Here is a 22972-nt window from a genome sequence, read left to right on the forward strand (position 1 = left end):
TCAACACTGTTTTCAGCAGCAGAAGGCAGCTGTTTCCAGGAAAAAAGCTCTAAAAGCCCATTGTACACTACCTGCACAGCAGCAAACAGCAGACAGACACAGTCAGAGACTAGCTGGTGAACATAGCAGAGCGTTTAGCAGCTAAATAGACAGATACATTTTTTCTTTCAGGAGTTAGGTTAAGATCATTTTTCCAACTGTAAAGCTCTGTAAACAATCACTGTGTAAGATTTAGTGGCATCTAGTGGCATCAAAAGCAAAAAGCCCTCCATAGTGCCTGAATTTGGTTTGTCCGTTCTTGGCTACAGTAGAAACATAGTAGCCCAACATGCGGACTGAACGGAAGAAGACCTGCTCCCTGTGTAGATATGAAAGGCTCATTCTAAGCCTACGAAAACACACAACAATTCTTAGTTTCAGGTGATTATAGACTCATTGAAACATAAATGTTATATTCCAGTCTTGCCAGTATATACCTCTATATCCTAGTACACATTGCTCCTCTAAGGGAAAAAAACAGAAAAAGGTAAGGGGTTAAGAAAATGATACTAGTTTTCCCCAAAAAACTGGAAAAATAAAGACCATGTCAGATGGCAATTAAATCAAGCTAACTCAGATTGGACCCAGGGACATTGGACCATAAGTTACATTAGCTTAGGGCCTCTTTGTGGAATGGCTCCAAGTTGGCCCAGTTTGATATCTCAAGCAGCGCTGTGTTTTCACTATCTCCTCATCATCTCTGCACTAAAACTCAGATCTGCTGTTGTCAGTGTTAGGAACTGTCAGGTTGTTTCTGTCTGTTTCGAACCAATGCTCTCCCATACCTAAACAACAGAGTAGATTCATTTCTACTGTCTTCTAAAACAACTTATGTGACTGGCCTTAAAACAACATATATTACAGTTCTAACGGTTGCAGTTTTAAACATGTCCTTAACATCATGAAACAGTCACACTTCAACTCCAAAACTACCTGGTTCGGTTCAGGCAACAAAACTCCATGGTTATGTTTAGTTAACAAAACAACCTCCTTAGGTTTAGGCAGCAAAGTTACCTGGTTAGGTTAAGGCAACAAAACTATGCGATTATGTTAAGGTAACAAAACTATGCAGTTAGATGTAGGCAACAAAACTAGCTGGTCAGGTTTAGGAAAAACTTTAGGAAAGTACTTTTGTAAGAAACGTAATGTGACATATGTCACATGACAGACGTAACATATTTTGCTAGCATCGCATTCTATACATACTAGCCTACTAGGCTGTGTAGTTATTAGAACATGTGTCTCCGGTGTAAAAGTCCTATGTTTATTTGACCCATCCACCACCCCTCAATCCCTCCCTATAAGGGCTTCTTCGATATGTATACCATAACTCAGACTTTGTCCCCTTTTTTGCTATGTCACATCACTTCCTTCCCCGCTTCTGTAGTAATTACCATGTTCACTAGAAGGTGTTACCTTGCAATAAACATAATTATGAATCATAATAAGCTGCTTGCAGGGTGGACCCATGTGGTTGTTTTTTTCCTCTGAGAGTGGGCTGATCAAACTGACAGTCTGACTGCTGACCTGCTGCTTCTCCACTGTAGTTTACACTTTGGAACAAAGTCAGAACAATAAGCCACTGCAAAGTACACTGTCTGCCCTGTTCTTGTTCTTGACCTGCTTCTGTAAAGATGGTGCAAAATTACAGTACAAGCAGAACAGCTGCAAGACAAATGTAGGCTACCAAAGTGGTACACAGGCTGAGGTGATAGGTACTATTAAAGGAATATTGCTTGCTTTGTGTGTGTGTGTGTGTGTGTGTGTGTGTGTGTGTGTGTGTGTGTAGGCGAGGCATGCTGGTGGACCATCCATCCAGCATCAAAGCAGCGGTCAGAGGGGGAGAAGGTTAGAGTGGGAGATGATCTCATCCTGGTCAGCGTCTCTTCTGAAAGATATCTGGTTAGTAGCAGCTGTGTGTGAGAATATGTGCAAGGAGATTGCTACTACTTAAATCCTACTACCACTTTCTCTTTGTGTCTTTGTTTCTTTATTCTTTCTTTCTTCCCTTTAACTGTTTCTTTCCTTCATTCCTTAACCTTTATTCCTTCTTAATAAGACTGTCAGACCATGAAGTAAAATGAACAAAACTTAGTCAAGTGTGACGAAAAACAAGTTGGAGACAACTAATCATATATGCATACACAGCAACCAATGGGATATTCACATATATGTATGTACCAATGGATGAACTGTAGCTGGATATAACAGTATGGAGACTCGAGAAACACATAGAGCCTCTCTTTGACCCTCTGTTAATGGACCAAATCCATCATTACAAACTTCCTTTTCCTCTCTAACAGTTCAGGAATTTGAGTGGTTCAAAACTGTATGTTCACTGCTGAACTCAACTATAGCCATACTGTAAATGTGAATTTTCCATGGGTTGCTGCTGGTGTTTCTGCCACAGTCACTTAATTAAAATATTTTTGTACAGTCTTGCATGATGACCCTGATGAAGGCCTAAAACCAAAAATATCTGCCTCAACATAATGTTGTTCTTAATGCTGCAAGTAATGTTTAATGTTAATGACAGAGACAAAAAGCATTATGATGGCCACTTACAAAAGCTACAGCTACATTGGCATGCAAAGGTCTAGGCAGCCCTGGTCAAAATTTCTTTTAATGTGAATAGTTAAGTGAATAATAGATGAACTGATCTCCAAAAGGCATGAATTAAAGATGAAACATGCTTTTTAACATTTCAAGCAAGTGTTTTGCACAATTTTAGAGTGAAAACACCCGTACAAACATGACCCTCATGAAAGAGTCATCAGAAGAAAATGTTTTCTGTGTCCTCACCACAAAATTCAGCGTCAGAGGTTTGCAAAGGAACATCTGAACAAGCCTGATGCTTTTTGGAAACAAGTCCTGTGGACTGATGAAGATACAATAGAACTTTTTGGACACAATAAGCAAAGGAATTGCAGAATCCTCCTGTCTAACTGTTAAATACGGGGGTGGATCGATCATGATTTGAGCTTGTGTTGCAGCCAGTGGCATGGGGAACATTTCAGAGGTAGAGGGAAGAATGGATTCAGTTAAATTCCAGCAAATTCTGGAAGCAAACGTCACACCATTTTTAAAAAAGCTGAAGATCCAGAGAGGATGGCTTCTATAACAGGACAATGATCCTAAACACACCTTGAAATCCACAATGGACTGCCTCAAGAGGCACAAGCTGAAGGTTTTGCCATGGCCCTCACAGTCCCCCGATGTAAACATCATTGAGAATCAGTGGATAGACCTCAAATGAGCAGTGCATGCGAAGCAGCCTAAGAATAGAAGAAGAAACTGCCATACTAGGCAAAGTGGGCACTACCAAGTACTAACAATGCAGGATGCCTAAACTTTTGCTTCAGGCCTTTTCCTTTTTTGTTATTTTGAAACTGTAAAAGATTGAAATTGAAAAGTAATCTTGCTTAATAATGAAGAAATGTGTTATCTGTAACATTTTGCCTTTTGGAGATCAGGTCATCTTTTACTTGCTTAAAGGGCCAGTGTGTAATATTTGGCATGGTTTATTGTCAATCTGAATCTGAATCTGAATATTCTACCCATTAATATGTTTATACAAGTGTATAATCGCTATAAAATAAAATTTGTTTGGTTTTCATAGCCTTATAATTATGCTTTTACATATATATATATAGCAAGGGCCTTGCTTTAGAGAGGTCGCCATCTTGCGCCGCCATGTATGTAAGGCAGCCCGAGCGGACAATCCAGCCAGCCAGAGAACGCGTTCTGCGTGTATAAATGAACCAGCGAAGACAGTGGAAGGAAGGAAGAAGGAGGAGGAAACAGCAGAGAGTGTTAGTAGTTCGTCGATAGAGAGTAGTGAAAGGTTTTTTTAGTTATAAAGTTTGTGAATGGACCACACTTACCACGCAACAGGAGAGAATGAACCCGAACCGTCATCTGTGAGGAAAAGAAGACACAACTTCACCCCTTGTGATGCACTCTCTGCGGTGCTTTTCCTCCTGGTGATATCTCCCCAACAATGGCAGCAGTAGCACCGAATCCCATTGTGTGCATTCAGCCTCTCTTCTCACCTGCTCAGCATCAAACACATGGAGTTCCTCATCTGTATGCTCCGGCTCAAACAGGTATGGCTCTGGGTCTGTGTCCGCTACAAGAAACTCTTCAAAATCGCGTTCAAAGTCGTCCATTGCAGCTACTATAGTCCGGAGATATTGCTAGGCTAAATAAACAGCTGAGCTCTGTTTACCGGCTACGCTGTCAGTCAGTGTGCGGGCTGGAGATTGGTGGAGCAGAGAGGGGAGGGGGGTCCCCACTTAGTATCGTAAACGAGTATGTGTGTAAAGTTATGAAGTGTGTCTGTTACGCTAGAAGAGTCAGAGTTTGGGACGCAGTGGTGTGTTACCGGAGTTTCTGGAGTGCTCAAATAAACGGGCCTTTTTCCCGAACGCTCCTCTGGTCTCCTGCTCGTGAGGGATTCATTACAATATCGTAACATGGCTTAGATTTCTAATAAACATTCACCTCGTCGCTAGATAGACCTACTCCTGAAAAACTCGTGCGCACGGCTTTTTGTCCCTACGAGGCCACCGTCATTTACCCGACGGGAGGGGTGAGCGAGTGAGCCCTGCAATCTAGAATTTGACCACTGATGTCACTGTTTTCAACCCATTTTACACACTGGCCCTTTAACTACTCACAGAAAGCAGACTTTTGCCCAAACTTTTGCATGTAACTTTAATCCAACTGTAGGCTTGATTGCATAATCTGCAGCATGCACTTGCAAAGATTATTAGTACTCTAAAACCTTAAAAACCTCAGGCAGTTGGACTGGACTCAGTTTAACTCAGCTATTTCTCCCTTTCTTTCTCCTGACTGTCCATCTTCGGATCACCTACCGTATAGAATACAAAACAATAGAAGACTATAAGCATTGCTGATCACGTACTCACTGAATGTATCAGACCAATTGCATGGTCTGATGCACTAGGAGCAATGCGGCACTCTCTGGTGTTTCTGATGGCCAGACCAGGCCTGCCTTTCTGAATCACTAAATCCTTGAGCCAGATGCATAAAAGTCTGTGAAGATTCACAACTAACGCATATGCACAAGCCTCATTTCCACAGCCACAGTTCACCATAAATGAATGAAGAAATACCTATATATTTGATACACACATTCTCACCTCATATTCCTCGTCTATAAATACCAGTCAATGTGTGGATAGAGGTGTATGCATGTTTTTGTGTGTATGCATTGTTTATACATCTGGCCCCTGGACTCAGATTCAGGAAGAGCCATAGTGTTTGTCTGGTGCGTCAGTAATATGTGTTTTTTATTTGGCTCTTATGTCTCTGTCCCTGCAGCATCTGTCCTACGGTAATGGCAGTCTCCATGTAGATGCAGCCTTCCAGCAGACACTATGGAGTGTGGCTCCCATCTGTTCTGGCAGTGAAGTAGCACAAGGTACACCTGTCTATGTTTTTCTGTTTTCTCTTCTCCATCAGTCTCTCTTTCTCGCTTGCAGCTTGTGGTGCGCTCTTTGCAATCTTACCTTCTTGTTTTTATACACTCTGTTATTGTGGCTTCTTTGTAGTACAGTGAATAATCAAGCTTTAAGAACTTGTTTTTAACTGTTATAACAATATACAATTTATCTTTATCTTTATAACCTTAGAACATAAATCATTTCACATTATGTGATAAGTGATCACATTATACAGTGAAACATTTTATGTTACATCAAATCCCATAGTCTGCTCAATATGTTCATATTTATCTTGTCATAATATAAAAAGTTTCATGTCATAACAAGATATATAGTTCATTGTTATAACAAGAAACTTTTCACGCTATCACTAGATTCTGATTGCATACAATTAAAACTTCACACATATTTTCAGTGATTAGAATAAGGTACAAATGTAAGAAAACAAATAATATTTCACTAGAAAATCTAACCAATATATGTACAAAATATCAGCAATATTAATCTTGTAAACAGTATGTATCACAGTATATGCTGATCATGCTGGAGCTGTTTCACTGCCATTCACAATCTCCCGTTTTGCAGATGTGAGCAGCTCCTATGTTTCCTTTTTGCAATAAATTGTGGGAAAACAGTGTTTATCCACATCACCATTAAAAGTCTTCGGTCTGAATTTTGAGGTCTTTTTTTTTTAGTAGGCTGTGTGAACACACCACAGAGTCAAAACCTGCAGTTTTAATATGTTTCATGGAAGTAGGACGCTGCAACTTTCTCCGGTTGCTGCCTGTCATTGTCTTAGAGTGACATGATTTTAAGACACGGGTGTTCTTGATTTTGGCAGTCAGCTCTGCTGGTCTCTACATATCTGAACAGGTGGGTTTCAGCAGTGCTAATTCATGTTATGTTTGAAACTGCTGCCCTCCTCCCATGTCAGCACAGACAGGTTCATCAGAAAACTCAGATGAGTTCTAAATTCACTAACTCTGGTGCTTTGATGCAAATCTGACAGTCTTTTTCTCTGTAGTATGATCCATGTCTCTTTCTTTCTCCAATGTCATTCCCCATGTCTCCCTTCCTGCTCTCTTTTATGCAGGTTTCCTGATAGGAGGGGACGTCCTGCGCCTCCTTCATGGTCACATGGACGAGTGTCTAACTGTTCCATCTGGAGAGCATGGGGACGAGCAGAGGAGGTAATGTGTGCTGAAAATTACAACTGGACTGATAGCATATGAGCTGAAGGTTGTCATTTATTTAACGAAATGTATCTCCTCTGGTTTTATATGAAGTAGTTTACCTGCACTGCTTCAGAGACATCAGATTACACATATACATTCACATGTCACCAGGGGAACTGTTGTACACTGGGTCAATAAATGTCTTGTTTAATTGCAGTCATTTAGTTATACATTCATAAAGAGACCCAGTACCAGAACCTGGAGGCTACAATTTATTATCCTTCAATACCAAAGTGTTGGACAGAAAAAACGACGTACTCATGATTTTGCAAGTAGAAGTTTAAAAGAAAATTATGTGCAGTAGGGCCACATATGCTTCTCCCAGCAGATCATGATTGAAATGTACTGTACTGTTTAGTCTGGCTCTGTTTGGGCTACCTGCCTCTATAAAGTTGAACATCTGTGACTGTGCTATGATAGTACCACCTGTCCATACTGGCTGTGACGTAGGAGATGGGGTTGTCAAAATATACAGAATCTAAACAATGCATCAAGCTCTTCCAAATACAACTGAGAAAACACTGATTTTTCCATAAATATGGAACTGACATAAACATTAGATCATAGCAACTTCACAATGCCAAAAACTTCAACACAACAGGAGGAGGTTGGGCTGGTGGAGGGAGCTACAGCAGCTAACAGTGTTTGCATGAGGGAACCAGAAGTATGACACTGACTCTCTTTACATGCACATTAATATCCCACTGTTACTGAAAATATGACAATATTCCAAATTTGATGAATCATGTTTTTTGTTTACATTTGGCCTTGTGCGCCTGGAATGGTTGAAGGTCAAGAGTTGTAAATTTCAAATGAGAAATCCCAACCTCTGACTTTGACTGGAACGCAGCATAGAAGCACAGACTTTATAGACCTGTCATGCAGCGTCTTCATGAAACTCATTTTTATGTAGTCTCACTTTAGAGCAGCTCACTTAAAAGGTCTGATGATGTAAGATATCAGTTTCAGTAAAGTTTTAACAAACAGATAGCCATACAGAATATTTCAGCATTTCGTATTGAAATGTTAGTTTCTCAGGACTTTACAGTTTCAAATGAATGTCAAAGTCACCTCTGCAGTCAAAGTTTTGCATTCTGCCTTTTCCTCTGCTGAAGTTTGGCTTGCCTTCACCCTGGAGTTTAGACCATTAGACACACAGTATTCAGCTCTTTTGTAAAGGAAATTCCCAGAGCCTGCAGGGAGAGAAAGTAGAAACTCTCATTACAGACTGAGCTCTCCGCTGTGACTGAGACAGGGAGGACTATTAATAATTATAGTTTTAAGATGTTCCCAAAGGGGACAGCCATGTTGTTTAACAATGCCGATGAGAATGACTGTGTTCTCCTGACTGACTGTCTGCTGAGCTTTGGTACTGAGTCATCCATGTAGTAGCATATTCAGACATACATAGCATCTGGAGTTGCAGTGGGAGAAGTGAGTTATAGGATGCACAATGGTATGAGTGGAGAGAGTACATAATTGTATGAAAGTGTGATCGTGTCATTATCCCCCCAGGACAGTGCACTATGAGGGGGGAGCAGTATCCAGTCATGCCAGGTCCCTGTGGAGGTTGGAGACACTGCGTGTTGTGTAAGTATAACATACACATACAGGAAACGTGGATTTGCATGTATACACCAGCAGACATGCACCTCTACACAGTCTAATCGCCACACATATGCAATATACACAGATGTTTTAATGTGACTTTATGTTAGTGCTGTTATTCTTTTGTCTGCTGTCAAGCTGCTTGAAGCCACTGCTGGTGATTCCTGACAGTGTAAAGAGTTCGGCATTGTTTGGTGGCCCTCACTGTACTGTGAACAGCAGAACGGTAGAGCGCTTGTTAAAAATATGACAACTTATACTCACATTGTGCACGTCAACAACCTTTAAATGGCTTCAATAGTTGCTAAGTAACAGCAGAATCAGGACCTGAGTTTAAGACATGGTTGGAAACCAGGCAGCAGCTCCTTGGTTGCCGAAGTTGACTGAATGGTTACCATATTTTAACCACTGAAGGTCAGTCTGGAGTGATAATAAGCTTTTGTACAACTTTGATTTCAGAAAAGTTGTGACGCTGTGTAAAACATAAATAAAAACAGAATGTAATAATTTGCAAATTTTTGACCTATATTCAATTGAACACAGTCCAAAGATGAGACTTAATGTTCAAACTGATACGCTTAGTCTGAATTTAATGCCTGCAACATGTTTCCAAAAAGTTGGGACAGGGGCATGTTTACCACTGTGTTACATCACCTTCTCTTTTTAAGACACTCAGTAAGTGTTTGGGGACTGAGGACACTAATTGTTGAAGTTTTGATGGTGACATTTTTTACCCATTCTTGCTTGATATACTTCAGTTGCTCAACAGAACGGGTGCTGTTGTCATATTTTGCACTTCATAATGCGCCACACATTTTCAATAGGAGACAGACCTGTCCTCACTCAGGTTCTCAATTTATTTCAACTTAAGCTTGAGAAGATAACATATGATGAAGCATTCATGTAGCATAGCATGGTGAAGAGACACATTTGCTCCACTATGTTTACCAGCTGGTTTTATTTGCTAACTCTTTCTGCTGATTAACAGCTGCCTACTGGGAACAGGCTGGAACAGAGCACAGTTTCTAGGCTGTAAAATCAAAACAAGGAACTGAAAGACACTAAAGCACTCTGTAGAGTCATTACCAGAACCTGCTAGGAGCCTCTGGGGGATACAGTAAATGAGCTATGCATTGTGTATGTGTTCTTGTTGCCATTAATGACCCATCAAGAACAATAATTTACCAACCAGAACTTCTATTCTGTGATACTACCCTGCAGGTTCACTAGATTGTAGCAGTTTAATTAAACAGAAATGTATTTATAGACATATAAACTGAAATAAGAAAGGTGCATTATGACACAGGGCCCGTCTATAAGCCATTATCATTTCAGTTTATTTTGTGCTTTGGTGGTGCATATTGCTTAAAGTGTAAATTTGTTATTTTTTTCAACCTTGACCCTATTTTCCCATGTTTTTGTACCCAAGTAACTAACTGGATCAACAATTTTTGAAGTGGGTCCAGAATTAAGTGACAGGGCTGCAGCCAGTAGCGGCAAAACAGGTTGCAATGTAACCACTCAGGGCATGTTCGCACTGTCAATATACATCCACTAAGAGTGCTTGTTTTTGCCACTGACGGACTGAGATCTATATTCTACGTGTCTGACAACATTATGGAAAGGATCCCTACAGAGATAAGCCTTTTTTGTACAACCAGAAACAGCCCCAGACTCCATTGAAATAAACAGTAATTTAATCATCGTAAAACACACTTTATTCAAAGTCGACTCGACAGACAGACAGACACACACACACACACACACACACAAAAAACCCTCACCAAAACTGTTGTTGAAACTCTTGTTTCATCTTTCCATTGTTCTGCTAAAATTACTATTTAGTCAAATGGACTCTGGTGGGTTTGGTGATGGCAATTTCAGGGCTGGTCCTGGTTAAACAAAAAGGATCTTACTCTTTAACAAAAAGGTCTGTCTCTGTAGGGATCCTTTCCATAATGTTGTCATACACCTGGAGTCCATGTTGAAAACAACAGAACTTATCCTTTAACAAATTTGCAGTTGGTTAAATCACTGCAACTGCCACATGGTCAACCAGGACCATTTACATTCTCTGAGGGTCTGAGGCTCTGGGGAAGGTTCCTGGCTTGCCCAGCTGATAATCCAGCCTTGTGTGGAGCTGAAGGGAACTACAGAGTTGATGGGTTTGTTCCTATGAGTAACAACTTTCATATTACACATTTGATGTATGGTTTGTAAAAATATTTACAAGTGCAGCTTTAAAGGAACTTCATTCATGGTTAACTTTTAACCCTGCCTACTTTGCTGATTTTTGCAGGTATATGTTTTTATTTAGGGTTCTTCATGTTTATTTGTACTTTAAGCATTTCTGCCTCTGACTGTTTGTGTGTCCAGGTGGAGTGGGAGTCATATCCGCTGGGGTCAGCCTTTCAGACTGAGACATGTGACCACAGGGAAGTATCTGAGTCTAATAGAAGACAAGTCCCTGTTGCTGATGGACAAAGAAAAAGCTGATGTCAAGTCGACAGCCTTTTGCTTCAGGTCCTCCAAGGTACAGAATCAACAACATCCACAACACTGTCTATAAAGGGTATGATGTATTATGGCTTCGGAAGCTAATGGAAGGGCATATTTCAGAGGGTCAACAAGTAAAACCAAACATCATCTTGTGTTAAAGGCTGTAGAGCATCACAACATCCACATCATGGTTCTCTCTGTAATCTAATGACTGGAGATTGTGGTATGGCCATAATGTACTTATAACTGCTTTCTATAACTGTCTGTCTGCTCTCCGTAGATAGAGTGCTCTGTGTTCACACACTTTCAGTAGATACAGTAGGAGTAACTTTAATAAAATCTTTATTTACAGCACCCTTTTATTACTGAATACTTTTCATTATTGTGAAGTGCTATACGGAGTGAAAACAGCAGAGTGAAATAATAAAATATACTAAAATGATGAAACAGAGCAATTACAGTAAAACAATGAAGAACATAAAAGACAAAACAGGTTAAAACAAAGTTAAAATGGCCAAAGTTAGTTAGTGCAATATAGTGCTTCGTGGTATATTTTTTCTTTTTCTTATCTTTACTCTCATGCAAGCATCAGATATTTACGGCTGAAACAGAGAAGGGTCGTATAATATCAAATGCTTCACTATCTCTCACCATTAAAACCCTGATTTGATTCCAGGTTTTTTATACGTTGATGAGATAATGTGCCTGTCAGAAAGCACTACACTTATTTTGTCTCACCATAATCCTTTATCCTGATTGTTGTCCATTAACAACTCAAATGCTTTTGCATTTAATCAATTCTGATTAATTTTCTGTTGATCCACAAATTGATTATCGACCAATCGTGCCACAATCAAGAAAATTGTTTCAGACTTTAGTATTTAAATGGGAGTGAAATATTGTGGTGAGTTTAGTTTAAATTTATGGTAAAACACATAAAGCACAGTAAAGAGAAATAAATATAAAAACCATAAAAATACATTTAAAAAAAATCTACTAGTGTTTATGCTGATAAAGATATGATGCTGTCAAACGAATCCAGATATGGACACAGTGTTCACAGTCTCTATTTACCATCTGACTTGTATTAACCAGTTTTGTAAATTCATAAATACATTTTTAGGGATATTAGTGATGAGTCAGTATAGCATGTAAAACCTCTGAAGCTGAATCTTTAAATCCCGGAATTCCGCACACAGTTGTTTGCCATGGTGGCATAAACTAGAAACACATGGCCCTGCTTTAAACTAACTGGAATCTTAAATCATGAAATGATCCATTAAGGCACTGCTGTGTCTGTCATGTAACATTTATCCAGTATTGATTACAGTATTCTGTTTTTTCTCCCCTTCAGGAAAAGTTGGACCCTGGGGTGAAGAAGGAGGTGGATGGCATGGGTGTTCCTGACATTAAGTATGGAGACTCTGTATGTTACATCCAACATGTTGACACCTGCCTGTGGCTTACGTACCAGACTGTTGATGCCAAGTGTGCACGCATGGGAGGAGTACAGAGAAAGGTACACAGCTGCATTAAAGCATACTGCACTTTTTAGAAGGTTTTATCATCTGCCTCTCTTTTGTTGTGACTACAGTCCATGCTGATACCAAGGAGTAACCAAGATGCAGCAACAAGATGTGGCAGCAGATTATGAAGTTACCACTAGAATTTATGACCCTACAGAAGTATAATCCATACACATGAGAAATCTTGCTAAATTAACATGATTATTATGCCAGAATTATGAAAAAATGACTTAATTATTAAAAAAAGTTATTAAAAAGACATTAACTTTGTGAATTCACAATTAATCTAGCACATGAGATCATAGCAGATCCACTGCCCCCTGTTTGGTGTGAGTATGCACCCATACTGTACCTTCAGGACGCAAGTATAGCAAGGCCAGGATGTGGACTAAAAGAGATATGACATCATTTATTCCATGTAGCATTCAGCTGCTTACAAGCACTGATCACAGGTCAGGAGCTGGCACTTCTTTAACTTAATGTCCTTTGTCAAATTTCCAGTGATGATGCTTTTTATAATGTTTTATTGTGCTTTTTGCATGTTTTTATGTTATGTGTGGTTGTTATTAATGTGTGTTTGGATACTCTTTATGCTCGTTTGTGCAAAGCAAATCCCAATGCAGGGCAGTAAAGGTTTCATTCATTCATTTGTTGAATTGATGTTTTTTTTGTGAAATTTCTTATTATTTTCTCATTAATTCAGAAAGAGAGAAATTTTTTATCTTAAGTGAATGCATTACGCTGTCATATGACCCTTTATTAACATCAGAGTAAAATCAAGAGGTGCCTGCACCCATGCTTTAAAGAAGTCAGTGAAGCTTTGCGTGGTTTTATAATATAAGATCTTTTCTATGTGGTAAAAAAATGTCACTAGTGACAAAGAAGTAGGTCTGAATGTCTGAATGGAGCTAATGTCAGGAAGGCAAGGGAGGGAGATGGACTTGAGCTAACAGTGAATCATCACTTCTGTTAAATATACAATTTTATTAATTCCAAAGCTGATGACAAGATTTATCCTTTAATGCTTTAATAATTTTTTTCTCTTGTTGCAAAATAAAGTCAGTCTTATCACAAGAAAGAAAAGTGAAAGCACAAGTAGAAAACAGCCGGTATGACTGTAAATTCAAATTTTGATATTTTGATAAACTGACACACAATTGCAGCTTCTTATTTGACTTCCAACAACAGGGGTCCTGGATTACTCTCTCTGATGTTGCCCCACTTATTGATTTATCCTGACACAGCTCAGGTTTGACATAATAGTCTTGCAAGAAACCATTTTGTTAACACTTTAAAATAGTACAGATAGTTTATAGAGTATTTGTAACATTTCAACAGTTTATTAGTTAAGAATCAGCTATTCAGTTATTTCGATTTATTCTGACGATGACGTTCAGCATGATATTAAAAGTAGGGGTCAGTGTTTTTCAAAATCTTTTATTCTTATTTCAGGCCATCATGCACCATGAGGGTCACATGGACGATGGGCTGACACTGTCTCGGTCACAACATGAGGAGAGTCGCACTGCCAGAGTCATCCGCAGTACTGTGTTTCTGTTCAACCTCTTTATCAGGTGTGTTACTGCACACACATTCACAGGTACACACAGACACACAGACACAGACACACAGACACAGACACACAGACACAAACACAGACACACACACACACACACACACACACACACACACACACACACACCTAGATATGCACACACACAGCATAAATAAGATAAGAGATACCATAGCAAAGGACGGGAATAAGACAGCAGCAGAGGAGGCTGCAGTGTGGATCAGGTTGGATTAAACCCCAGCAGCAGCATACAGTAAGAATCTGAAAAGTTAAAAGTGACAGGGATTTATCCCAGCAAATTGTGATGCACTCGTGAAAAGGGCTTTACTCATGAGGGTTCATGAATCCAAACAGCTGTGAGAAATTCAACAGGAACATCATGATTCTTGAAATATATGGGACCCACTTACATGCCGATTCCCAACTGGTGGGACGTGTGTCCATTCTGAATGGACCACAAGTGACTTGCAAACATGTCAAGTTTATGAAAAGCACACTTGATTTTTAAGTACAGTGAATTTAGGGGACAGAGCTTTCATTTTGAAGCTCTGTTTCCTGCTGTAGAGTGAGTGAATATTGGACAGCTTCTTGCCAGAGACAGCAAAGTAGCTCTATGACATGGCCAAACTCAAGTATGATGTTGAATGTATTAAACTGTGTGCACCTTGAACTAATGACAGAGGAGAAATCTGGACCGTGTGGCTGAACCAGTTGGGAACCACTGCACTAACACAACCAGCCAGCTCCACCTATGTGCACTTAAACTATATAACAAGCCTGCTGCAATTCCCCTTGCATGCTAGAGAAGTTCTGTTCACTCTGTGATCTTGTGACAACATATTGTGACTGTACCTGTGTAGAAACAACCTTTTTTTAATTTCCCTTGAATGGTAGTGAAAATGAAGCTCAGGGGAAATGCAGGCTGCTCTGGAGTGAACATGAGGCAAGACACTGATAGTAACCTAATTGAAAGCAAATATCCTGCACTTAATGTACCACAGTATATGAGAAGCAGCACGCATGCTGCATTCTGCTTTAGTGTCTTTTAATTTGAGGAGAGAACTGGAACTGGCTCCTTCAGTGAAACTGTGGCAGGATCCCGCAGCTTGTTTGCTGGGTGCCTTTTTTATGTAAAGCAACAAGCCGCTGTAGTCCTGTTTGAAGTCTCGGCAGCTGCTCTCACTGTGTGCAGCAAACATATCGCTGCACACAGTGAGATATTGCAGACTTAGGAAGAAGCATGTTCAGGGTTCAGTGTTAATGTTTTTTTCTTTCACTTTCTCGGTCCGGCAAAAGGATCAGAAATCTACTTACCCTAAGTCAATTGTTTCTTGCCCCTATACAAATTGTTTTATTTATTAGCAGTTATCAAATAACCACAAAGATTAAAGGTAACTATCATGAATAACAACCCCATTTTATCCATCTTGCTCTCAAACTTGCGGCACACTGCATACTATAGTTGGAGGTTTGCCTACATCCTGCAATGCCACTCAACTACAGTCCTGTTTCCAGGATCACTAGAATGCTTGCTTGCACTTCAGCTCATAAACTATTTTTTACCTGCTGCCAATGTCTTGCCAGTGCCTTATAGGTACTGCACACATATACCTCTCAACAGAAATGAGAAGGACACGAGATGGCTCACTCCAGAGCTTCATCAGCTCCTGAAAAAATTATCTATTTAATTTTTTTTTACCACATGCCTGATCGGGAGTTGCTAGATATACTAGCCCGATGTGGCATTTTACTTGTCTTGGACAACTGGGCAATCCTTATTGTTGAGTTCTGATGTTGCAGTTCCAATTCACGAAGCCCATTCAAATAAATGTAACTCATTTCAGCCCCTGTGCAGTACCATTCTGTTAACTGACCCTTTGCTAAGTCCTACCCCCAAGTGCAAACTGGCCAATCATAACGTAGCATCAGGTTGGCTCAGACCGGGGTCCAACAACAACACAGCTGTGCTGCATTGACTATATTCCAATTGTTTCAGTTTTCCTTCATTTTCAGGCTGTTTTTGTGGATTTGGAGCTAAATGTTGTGCCTGGGGCATGTTGTGTATTAATGATACTCGTTACCTGGAGAGGCTGGAAAAAGATATACGTTACTCTCTTGTTCCAAAACCAAAATCGAACCCTCTGAATGTATAAACATGCTGCTTTTGCCTTTAATAATTATGATACTGCTGTACAGGAACCAGTAAAGGGAAGCAGGAAAACTGCTGATATTCAACCAGCTTTGTGTCATCCCATTGTGCTCAGATGAACATTGTTTATCGTTGTGTCTCCCTGCCCATCCAGGGGCAGAGGTCAGGGTGCTGGCAGTGGCATGGGGGTGAAGTTAAACATGGTTCATTTGCACACACAGCAATGCCACACAGCTGGTTGAATATTAGCAAAGTTTCCCTTTATATTCATTATTTTCTGTGGCGATCAGCCGTGATGTGGTGGTTCACATTTACTCTGTGATCTGTAGCCTGTAGTTCGGCTTTAGCTTCTAACTATCTTTGTCTTTTTAACCTGTTTTCTCTGCTGAGTTAGTTTGACATCCTGTGTATTTCCTTCAAGCGCACTTTGTAGACCCCTCTGTCTGCTTCTCTCTGGAACTACTTTTTCATTATTCCAAAATATGATAATATTTCTTCAAGGGAGTGCAGTTAGTTACAGTGTGGGCTCCACGCTTACTCCGACAGCTTGAAGCACCATCACAAAGGGATGGGGTTTAGCTAAAGGTCAATTGCGACATGAGTGTCAAATGTGCCCAGATACCACTGCAGCTGTGAAACATTTGTCTGAAAACAACTTCTTTCATGTATTACATCACACTGCAAACAGAGAGATAAATCTCTCCTCTCTTAAACGCTACATATAAAAAATGTCACAAAAAGATTCTCCTCTTTAAAGACAACAGAAGTATTTTATTTTATTAAAAAGAACATGCAGAATGTCCCAGTTGAAGATATCTCCAGTGAACCGATGTTCTGACATGTCAATGAGAGTCTGGGGAGTGAGCACACATGTAGTCACTGCTGTAATTTATTTTGTGAGACAATAGGAAATGCTATGCTAAATGATAAATGAACAGGGTTAAGCCAACATGTTAGAGCATCAAGATGTCTAAAACTCTCTCACAGATAGGTGTTTGTGTGTGTCTTCTGTTACGTGAGGAGCAGGGCCTTCTGAGAAAGAATCCTGAAAATATAAGAGAAACACAGCTGGGACCAGCAGTGCACTGATTTTTTTTATTTTATTTATTTATTTATTTATTTATTTTTAGAAAATTCACTCCTGTCTTTTGGCCTATATAAGCCATTTGAATTGATGTAACTTTATCTTAAACATTAAGTCTGGCACAATAGTGTGGACGGGGCAATCATCACATCCATACATCAAACCAAAGCAGAGCAGCAGGGAGGTGTGTATAAACAATCAGCTACAACTGCAAACTCAGTCTGAACACAGTGAGAGCCGACATCCTCACAGTCGTTCTGAGCAAAAACACACTGCAGAAATAAAATATGTTATTTTTTCCAACTACTCATTACACTGACTGGCTAAACATTTGCATATAAATTAGCTTTCAACAAAGGAGTAAAAAATCCTAATGCACTAACATTTTAGGTCTCAGTCAACATAATCAGGTAGTAGACACCAGTATTATAGCAGCAGTGACCATTGATTGTCATTCTGGCCCCCCCATACACCCCTCCAACTGTCTTGGAGGATGTCCGGGCTAACCTCATCAGGCAGTTGGCTGACATGGGAGGGTCACTGCCTTGATTAAGCTCACCTGGGCCTTCCCATGCTATAAAAGCTGCCCCAGTTGTTAATTTGCTCTCCCCCTTCCTACATCAGACGTCCACCCTGCATCATTGCCTTTTGGTTGTGCACCTTCAACACCTACACAGCACACCTGACACAAGTTCTGTTTGTTTTAACTCAATCTTTTGTGTGAACTCCTTACTGGTCACATTCACTGAGCCAGTTTGTGACGGTGTCCTCTGCTCTGTATGCTCCAGGGGTCTGGACACACTAAGGAAAAAAGGGAAGAGCTCCACCTTAGATCTACCAATAGATTCAGTCAGTCTGAGTCTGCAGGATCTGATTGGCTACTTCCAACCACCTGGAGATCACCTGGAACATGAAGACAAGCAGAACCGACTGAGAGCTCTGAAGAACCGGCAGAACCTCTTTCAGGAAGAGGTAGGGAGAGTGTGTGTGTGTGTGTGTGTGTGTGTGTTCGACTCTTGTTTAACAAGGTCATGAAGTGGCAGTAGAATCTGTTTTATAATTTTACAAATGAATTTCTAAGGTAGATTTTTTAAAAAAAGCTAAAATGAAAGGATTATGCCAACCATAGACATAGAATGGATAGAGATGACATTTAACTGTTTGCTGTGGTCACATACCTAAATTAGTTCAACAGAAAATGGCAATTGTGATTTGTTGTCATGGTGACAACACACATCAGTGGGGCCATTAAGTATGTCCCACTCATTAGGCTGACAACTCTGTTTACTCTGTGCCTAAAGTATACAATAAGCCAATGTTTTCATTTATGGAATAGGGTTTGATAAGTTACCAATAAAATATGAAGTAATTAAACCCAGCAATCCTCAATTCCTCTCTAGCAGCAAGGCAACAGAGAAAGTGCACAAAAGACGCCTCTTCAGGCTTCACACTACTCGGCTGCTCAGTTGGTCATTACTGTAAAACCACCTCAGTGAATTTGTGACTTGCCCTTAGTTGGTTTGTTTAATTGGAGGTTACATTGCTGCTACATTGGTTGCAATGACAATAGCTGCAATGGCAATGGCTCACATAGAAATGGCCACTACTCTGACCATCCTGTTGTATTGATTGATGATTGATGTCTGTTCCACTCATTTTGTTTCTATAATGCCAACAGAAGTCCCTTGTGGCAATTTAAGGGAAAGTCATATATGATGGCTGTTTACCTATGATTATATTTCATCACACTCACCAGTTATATTTCACTCCTGCATCAATTTATCTCCTGTGCGCATGCTACCTCTAAGCCATATGATTTGTTCCCTAGTATCTCTTTATCACCATTTTCACCACCTTCATGTACAGTATAGTTCAGATATAGTAATTTTTTACAGTATAGATAAAAATAAACATTTATCACACAACCAAAACTGAGAAAAATGTCTTGTATGTCTCAGTTTTTAATTTTAAGGTCTTTGCCGTTTAACTCTTCCTTCACAGTGCTGTGTAATCAGTTTATTTATAAGTCCGTCACCAGTGAGTTTTTTATTTAGTGATTTTTTTAAAGCAAATTTGAAAAAGAAAAAAAAAAAAAGATTATTAAGACAATTGTTTTGTTGATGAACCCTGTGAGCCTTCACTGTAGCCTGACTTGCACCTCCCCAGAAATATGACTACAAGTCACGGCAACACAGACATCCTGTCTATTTTTGTAAGCTGAAACCATTTCCCTCAGTGGAAATGAAGTTTTTATTTACTTTTATTTCACAGATAAGAAACAATAAAATGTGAAGACGATAAGGCCTCCACAAAATAGCGTTTTAAGTCTTGTGTGTGATTTATCCTGGCTTCATATGAGTAGAGGATATCTCTGCTAGGTGCTAGGCTAATGTATACAATATAAATTGCTATAGGCTTGTGCTAATAATGTTAGCATGTTATATTTGTTTGGAAAACGTGTTCAGTATAACAGTTATTTTGTCGGTGAACCTTGTGAGTAGTGAAAAAGTCCGTTAGTGGCTTGGCTAATTTATACAATGTCCAATGCCATAGGCTTGTGCTAATAACATTAGCATGTTGTATTTGTGAGTAAAATGTGTCCAGCAAAAGACAAGTGCTTTGTCTGTGTATCCTGCGAGTTATTTAAGGCCAATTTATGTACTTGGAATTGAAATTGTCGCTATTAAGCCATGTTTAATGAGTGTTTTGAATCAACTAAACTTAACAGTACCTCACTAACGGTTAAAGGAGAACTCCGCTAGCCATGAGGCCAATTTATGCAATGTAAAATGCCATAGCCTTCTACTAATAACATTAGCATGTGGTATTTGTGGGGAAAATGTGTCTAGAAAAAGACGAGTATTTTGTCAGTGTGTCTGTGAATCCTCTGAGTTAGGAGCCGATTCGTGTACCTGTGTTGGAAATTGTAGCTACAAAGCCATTTTTAAAGTGTGTTTTAGGTGTGTTTTGAACAAGCGGCAAACTCAGGGCCTGAAAAATGAAGCCAACATGGAAGTGAAAAAACTGCAGTGCTTTGAACGTGCTTAGGCTCTGCTCAGAGCCAATGCTATAAATCTGCCTTAAGGGTGGCCTTGTTAAAGTATTTAAAGCTGCGGATGTGACAAGTAGGAATCTGTCCTTTATCTGAAGCTGAGTCTTCACAGTGTTAACAATTAAAGCCTCCTGCTATACACTGTGTCTCTCTTGTCCACTTCATTTGATTATACTGATGTGAATCCAGCTGAATAAACCACTAAAACCAATGACTTCTGTGTTTGTAGGGAATGATCAGCCTCGTATTGGAGTGTATTGATCGTCTTCACGTCTACAGCAGTGCAGCTCATTTTGCTGAAGCAGTAGGAAGGGAGGCGGGAGAGGCCTGGAGCTCCATCCTCAACTCCCTCTACCAACTACTGGGTATACACACACATGCATGGCATTAACATGACGGATTATATAATTACAACAAATTTCATTATCTTTGGTAGAATTTTATGAAGAGCTCTACAGAAAGTAATTAAATTGAATTAAATTAAATCGCTATTCATATTATTTAAAGAGATTAGGTCAAAGTAGAAAATGTTGCAATCAGAGTACAGAAATGTGTGTGCAGGATTGTGGGTTACCATTATCACATAATAGCAACACCTCTTGAGTCATGTCTGCCTTTTTCTGTCTCCTCCCAGCTGCACTGATCAGAGGTAACAGGAAGAACTGTGCTCAGTTTTCCGGTTCATTGGACTGGCTCATTAGCAGACTGGAGAGACTGGAGGCCTCTTCTGGTGGGTGTCTTCATTGAGATGATTTACATTTGATACTTATCACCATTGGATGATGATCACGCGATAGTATTGAAATCAGATGGTCCAGTTTCTGTTTTGTCAAGAGATAACAGCAGGGGAAAGGCAGTTTTAGGATGCACAGGCAGAATGGGATACGGTGTAGATGTTGCAGGTGTATTAATAGAAACACACTGAAAATTATAACTCACAGTACAGCAGGACCCAGACATGCCAACCCCCCCCCCCCCCCCCCCCCCCCCCAAGACTAAAATATCTGCAAGTTTTTTACAGTACTTGTTCTACCTGGAGATGATGTACGAGCTCACAGAGACCAGTGTGTCTTGTGTACTGGACTGGACAGCAGCCGGCAGTCATCTAGTGGTCGCACTGTATAGATTTATTAGGCTATACATTATAATTCATTATTCGTTATTAGTGAGGATCATTTTAGATGTTGCTTACTGTTTATAGCCTGTACTCAGCATGTAGTTTGTATTCACAAAATACAGTTTGGTATTGAAGCGGATGCGCTGGAAAACTGTCTGAGCTTTCAGTGTGGGAAATAATTGTATGTCGATTGCACGTTTTAGTATCTCGTGCACTCGATTTAGCTTATCTCGTGCGCTCGATTTAGCTTATCTCGTGCGCACGTTTTAGTATCTCGTGCGCTCGAGTTAGCTTATCTCGTGCGCATGTTTTAGTATCTCGTGCGCTCGAGTTAGTATCTCATGTGCGCACGAGATAGTAGGTAGTTTTTTTGGGGGGGCGGGGACTTTAGGGGCTTCGTAATATACATATATATATATATATATATATATATATATATATATATATATCTTTCTGGATTTAAAATATAAAAATATATATATAAAAAAGTAAGGCACTACAATGAATGAACTGCACACACAAGATTATTTACACTATATACACAATGGATGCGGAATATTGCAGTGAGTATGTAAAAAGCACAGGGTCTTAGCAGCGATGATTTTATACAGTGTTATGCAGCAGACATGACAGTGCTACATTACATCAGATGTTGCTGTTAAAGAGTCTGACAGCTGATGGGATGAATGACCTGTGGTAGCGCTCCTTCGTGCAAGGTGGGTGCAGCAGTCTGCTGCTGGATGAGCTGCTCAGTGCACGGACAGTCTCATACAGGGAGTGAGAGGTGTTGTCCATGATGGATATCAGCTTGGCTAACATCCTCCTCTCACCCACCTCCTCGATGGTCTCCAGGGGACAATAATCCAATTATTATAATGACTCTAAAATACATTATAATCTAAATTTGATGATAGGATATTCATGCATTTTAAAAATGTTACCCAAATATAACAATTAAATTTACTGTGAAAATTAGATGTTTTTCTATCTTGGTAAGAGTGCTCTCAAGCACTTGCATAATTTTCTCTATTCAAATAGAAAAGCTAACACTGGTCGATCCCAGAAATCAATGCGTACTAACAAACTAAGAACAAATTGTGGAAAAAAAGAAGAGAAGAATAAATGTTCAAAAATAGCTTCCTGCATGAGGCCCAGTTAGGCACACAGCTGACTTGTGAGCAGGTCTCAATGATTCAGGAGCCACTAAAATGCTTTCTGACTTATTCTTAGAACAGAGTCTACTTTTAGCCTTAGGTGATTTCTGAATCTGGCCCCTGGTTTTGAATGCTTTCTGTACACGTAATAATTTATACTACACATATTTTGTATTTGTAGGTATACTGGAGGTGCTTCACTGTGTGCTGGTGGAGAGTCCTGAGGCACTGAACATAATCAAAGAGGGGCACATCAAATCCATCATATCCCTGCTGGACAAGCATGGACGCAACCACAAGGTATGGTCACTTACTTTATTGTTAGTGATATACATAGACATTTGTTCATTTATATGTATTTAAGTTTAACACAACGGCTTCCATAATACACTTTGAAACCAAAAGTTAGGCACCTTTCTCAAATTATTTTTGTTTAAAATCCCACGTGGAATAGCAGTCCCAGGGGAG

General features: G+C 39.8%; 1 protein-coding gene across 1 annotated transcript in view; it reads left to right on the forward strand.

The window, feature by feature from the left end:
* Nucleotides 1-22972, forward strand: part of ryr2a (ryanodine receptor 2a (cardiac)) — a 259999-nt gene that overhangs the window by 101843 nt on the left and 135184 nt on the right. Inside the window, exons 6-16 of the mRNA XM_078163436.1 lie at nucleotides 1829-1941; nucleotides 5386-5485; nucleotides 6601-6697; nucleotides 8258-8332; nucleotides 10727-10883; nucleotides 12204-12368; nucleotides 13828-13949; nucleotides 17970-18153; nucleotides 20463-20598; nucleotides 20868-20963; nucleotides 22686-22804. Of these exons, the coding sequence (XP_078019562.1) occupies nucleotides 1829-1941; nucleotides 5386-5485; nucleotides 6601-6697; nucleotides 8258-8332; nucleotides 10727-10883; nucleotides 12204-12368; nucleotides 13828-13949; nucleotides 17970-18153; nucleotides 20463-20598; nucleotides 20868-20963; nucleotides 22686-22804 (1364 nt within the window). The remainder of the gene's footprint in view (nucleotides 1-1828; nucleotides 1942-5385; nucleotides 5486-6600; nucleotides 6698-8257; nucleotides 8333-10726; nucleotides 10884-12203; nucleotides 12369-13827; nucleotides 13950-17969; nucleotides 18154-20462; nucleotides 20599-20867; nucleotides 20964-22685; nucleotides 22805-22972) is intronic.

Source organism: Epinephelus lanceolatus, chromosome 21 (assembly GCF_041903045.1).
Source record: "Epinephelus lanceolatus isolate andai-2023 chromosome 21, ASM4190304v1, whole genome shotgun sequence".
Lineage (NCBI taxonomy): Eukaryota > Metazoa > Chordata > Actinopteri > Perciformes > Serranidae > Epinephelus > Epinephelus lanceolatus.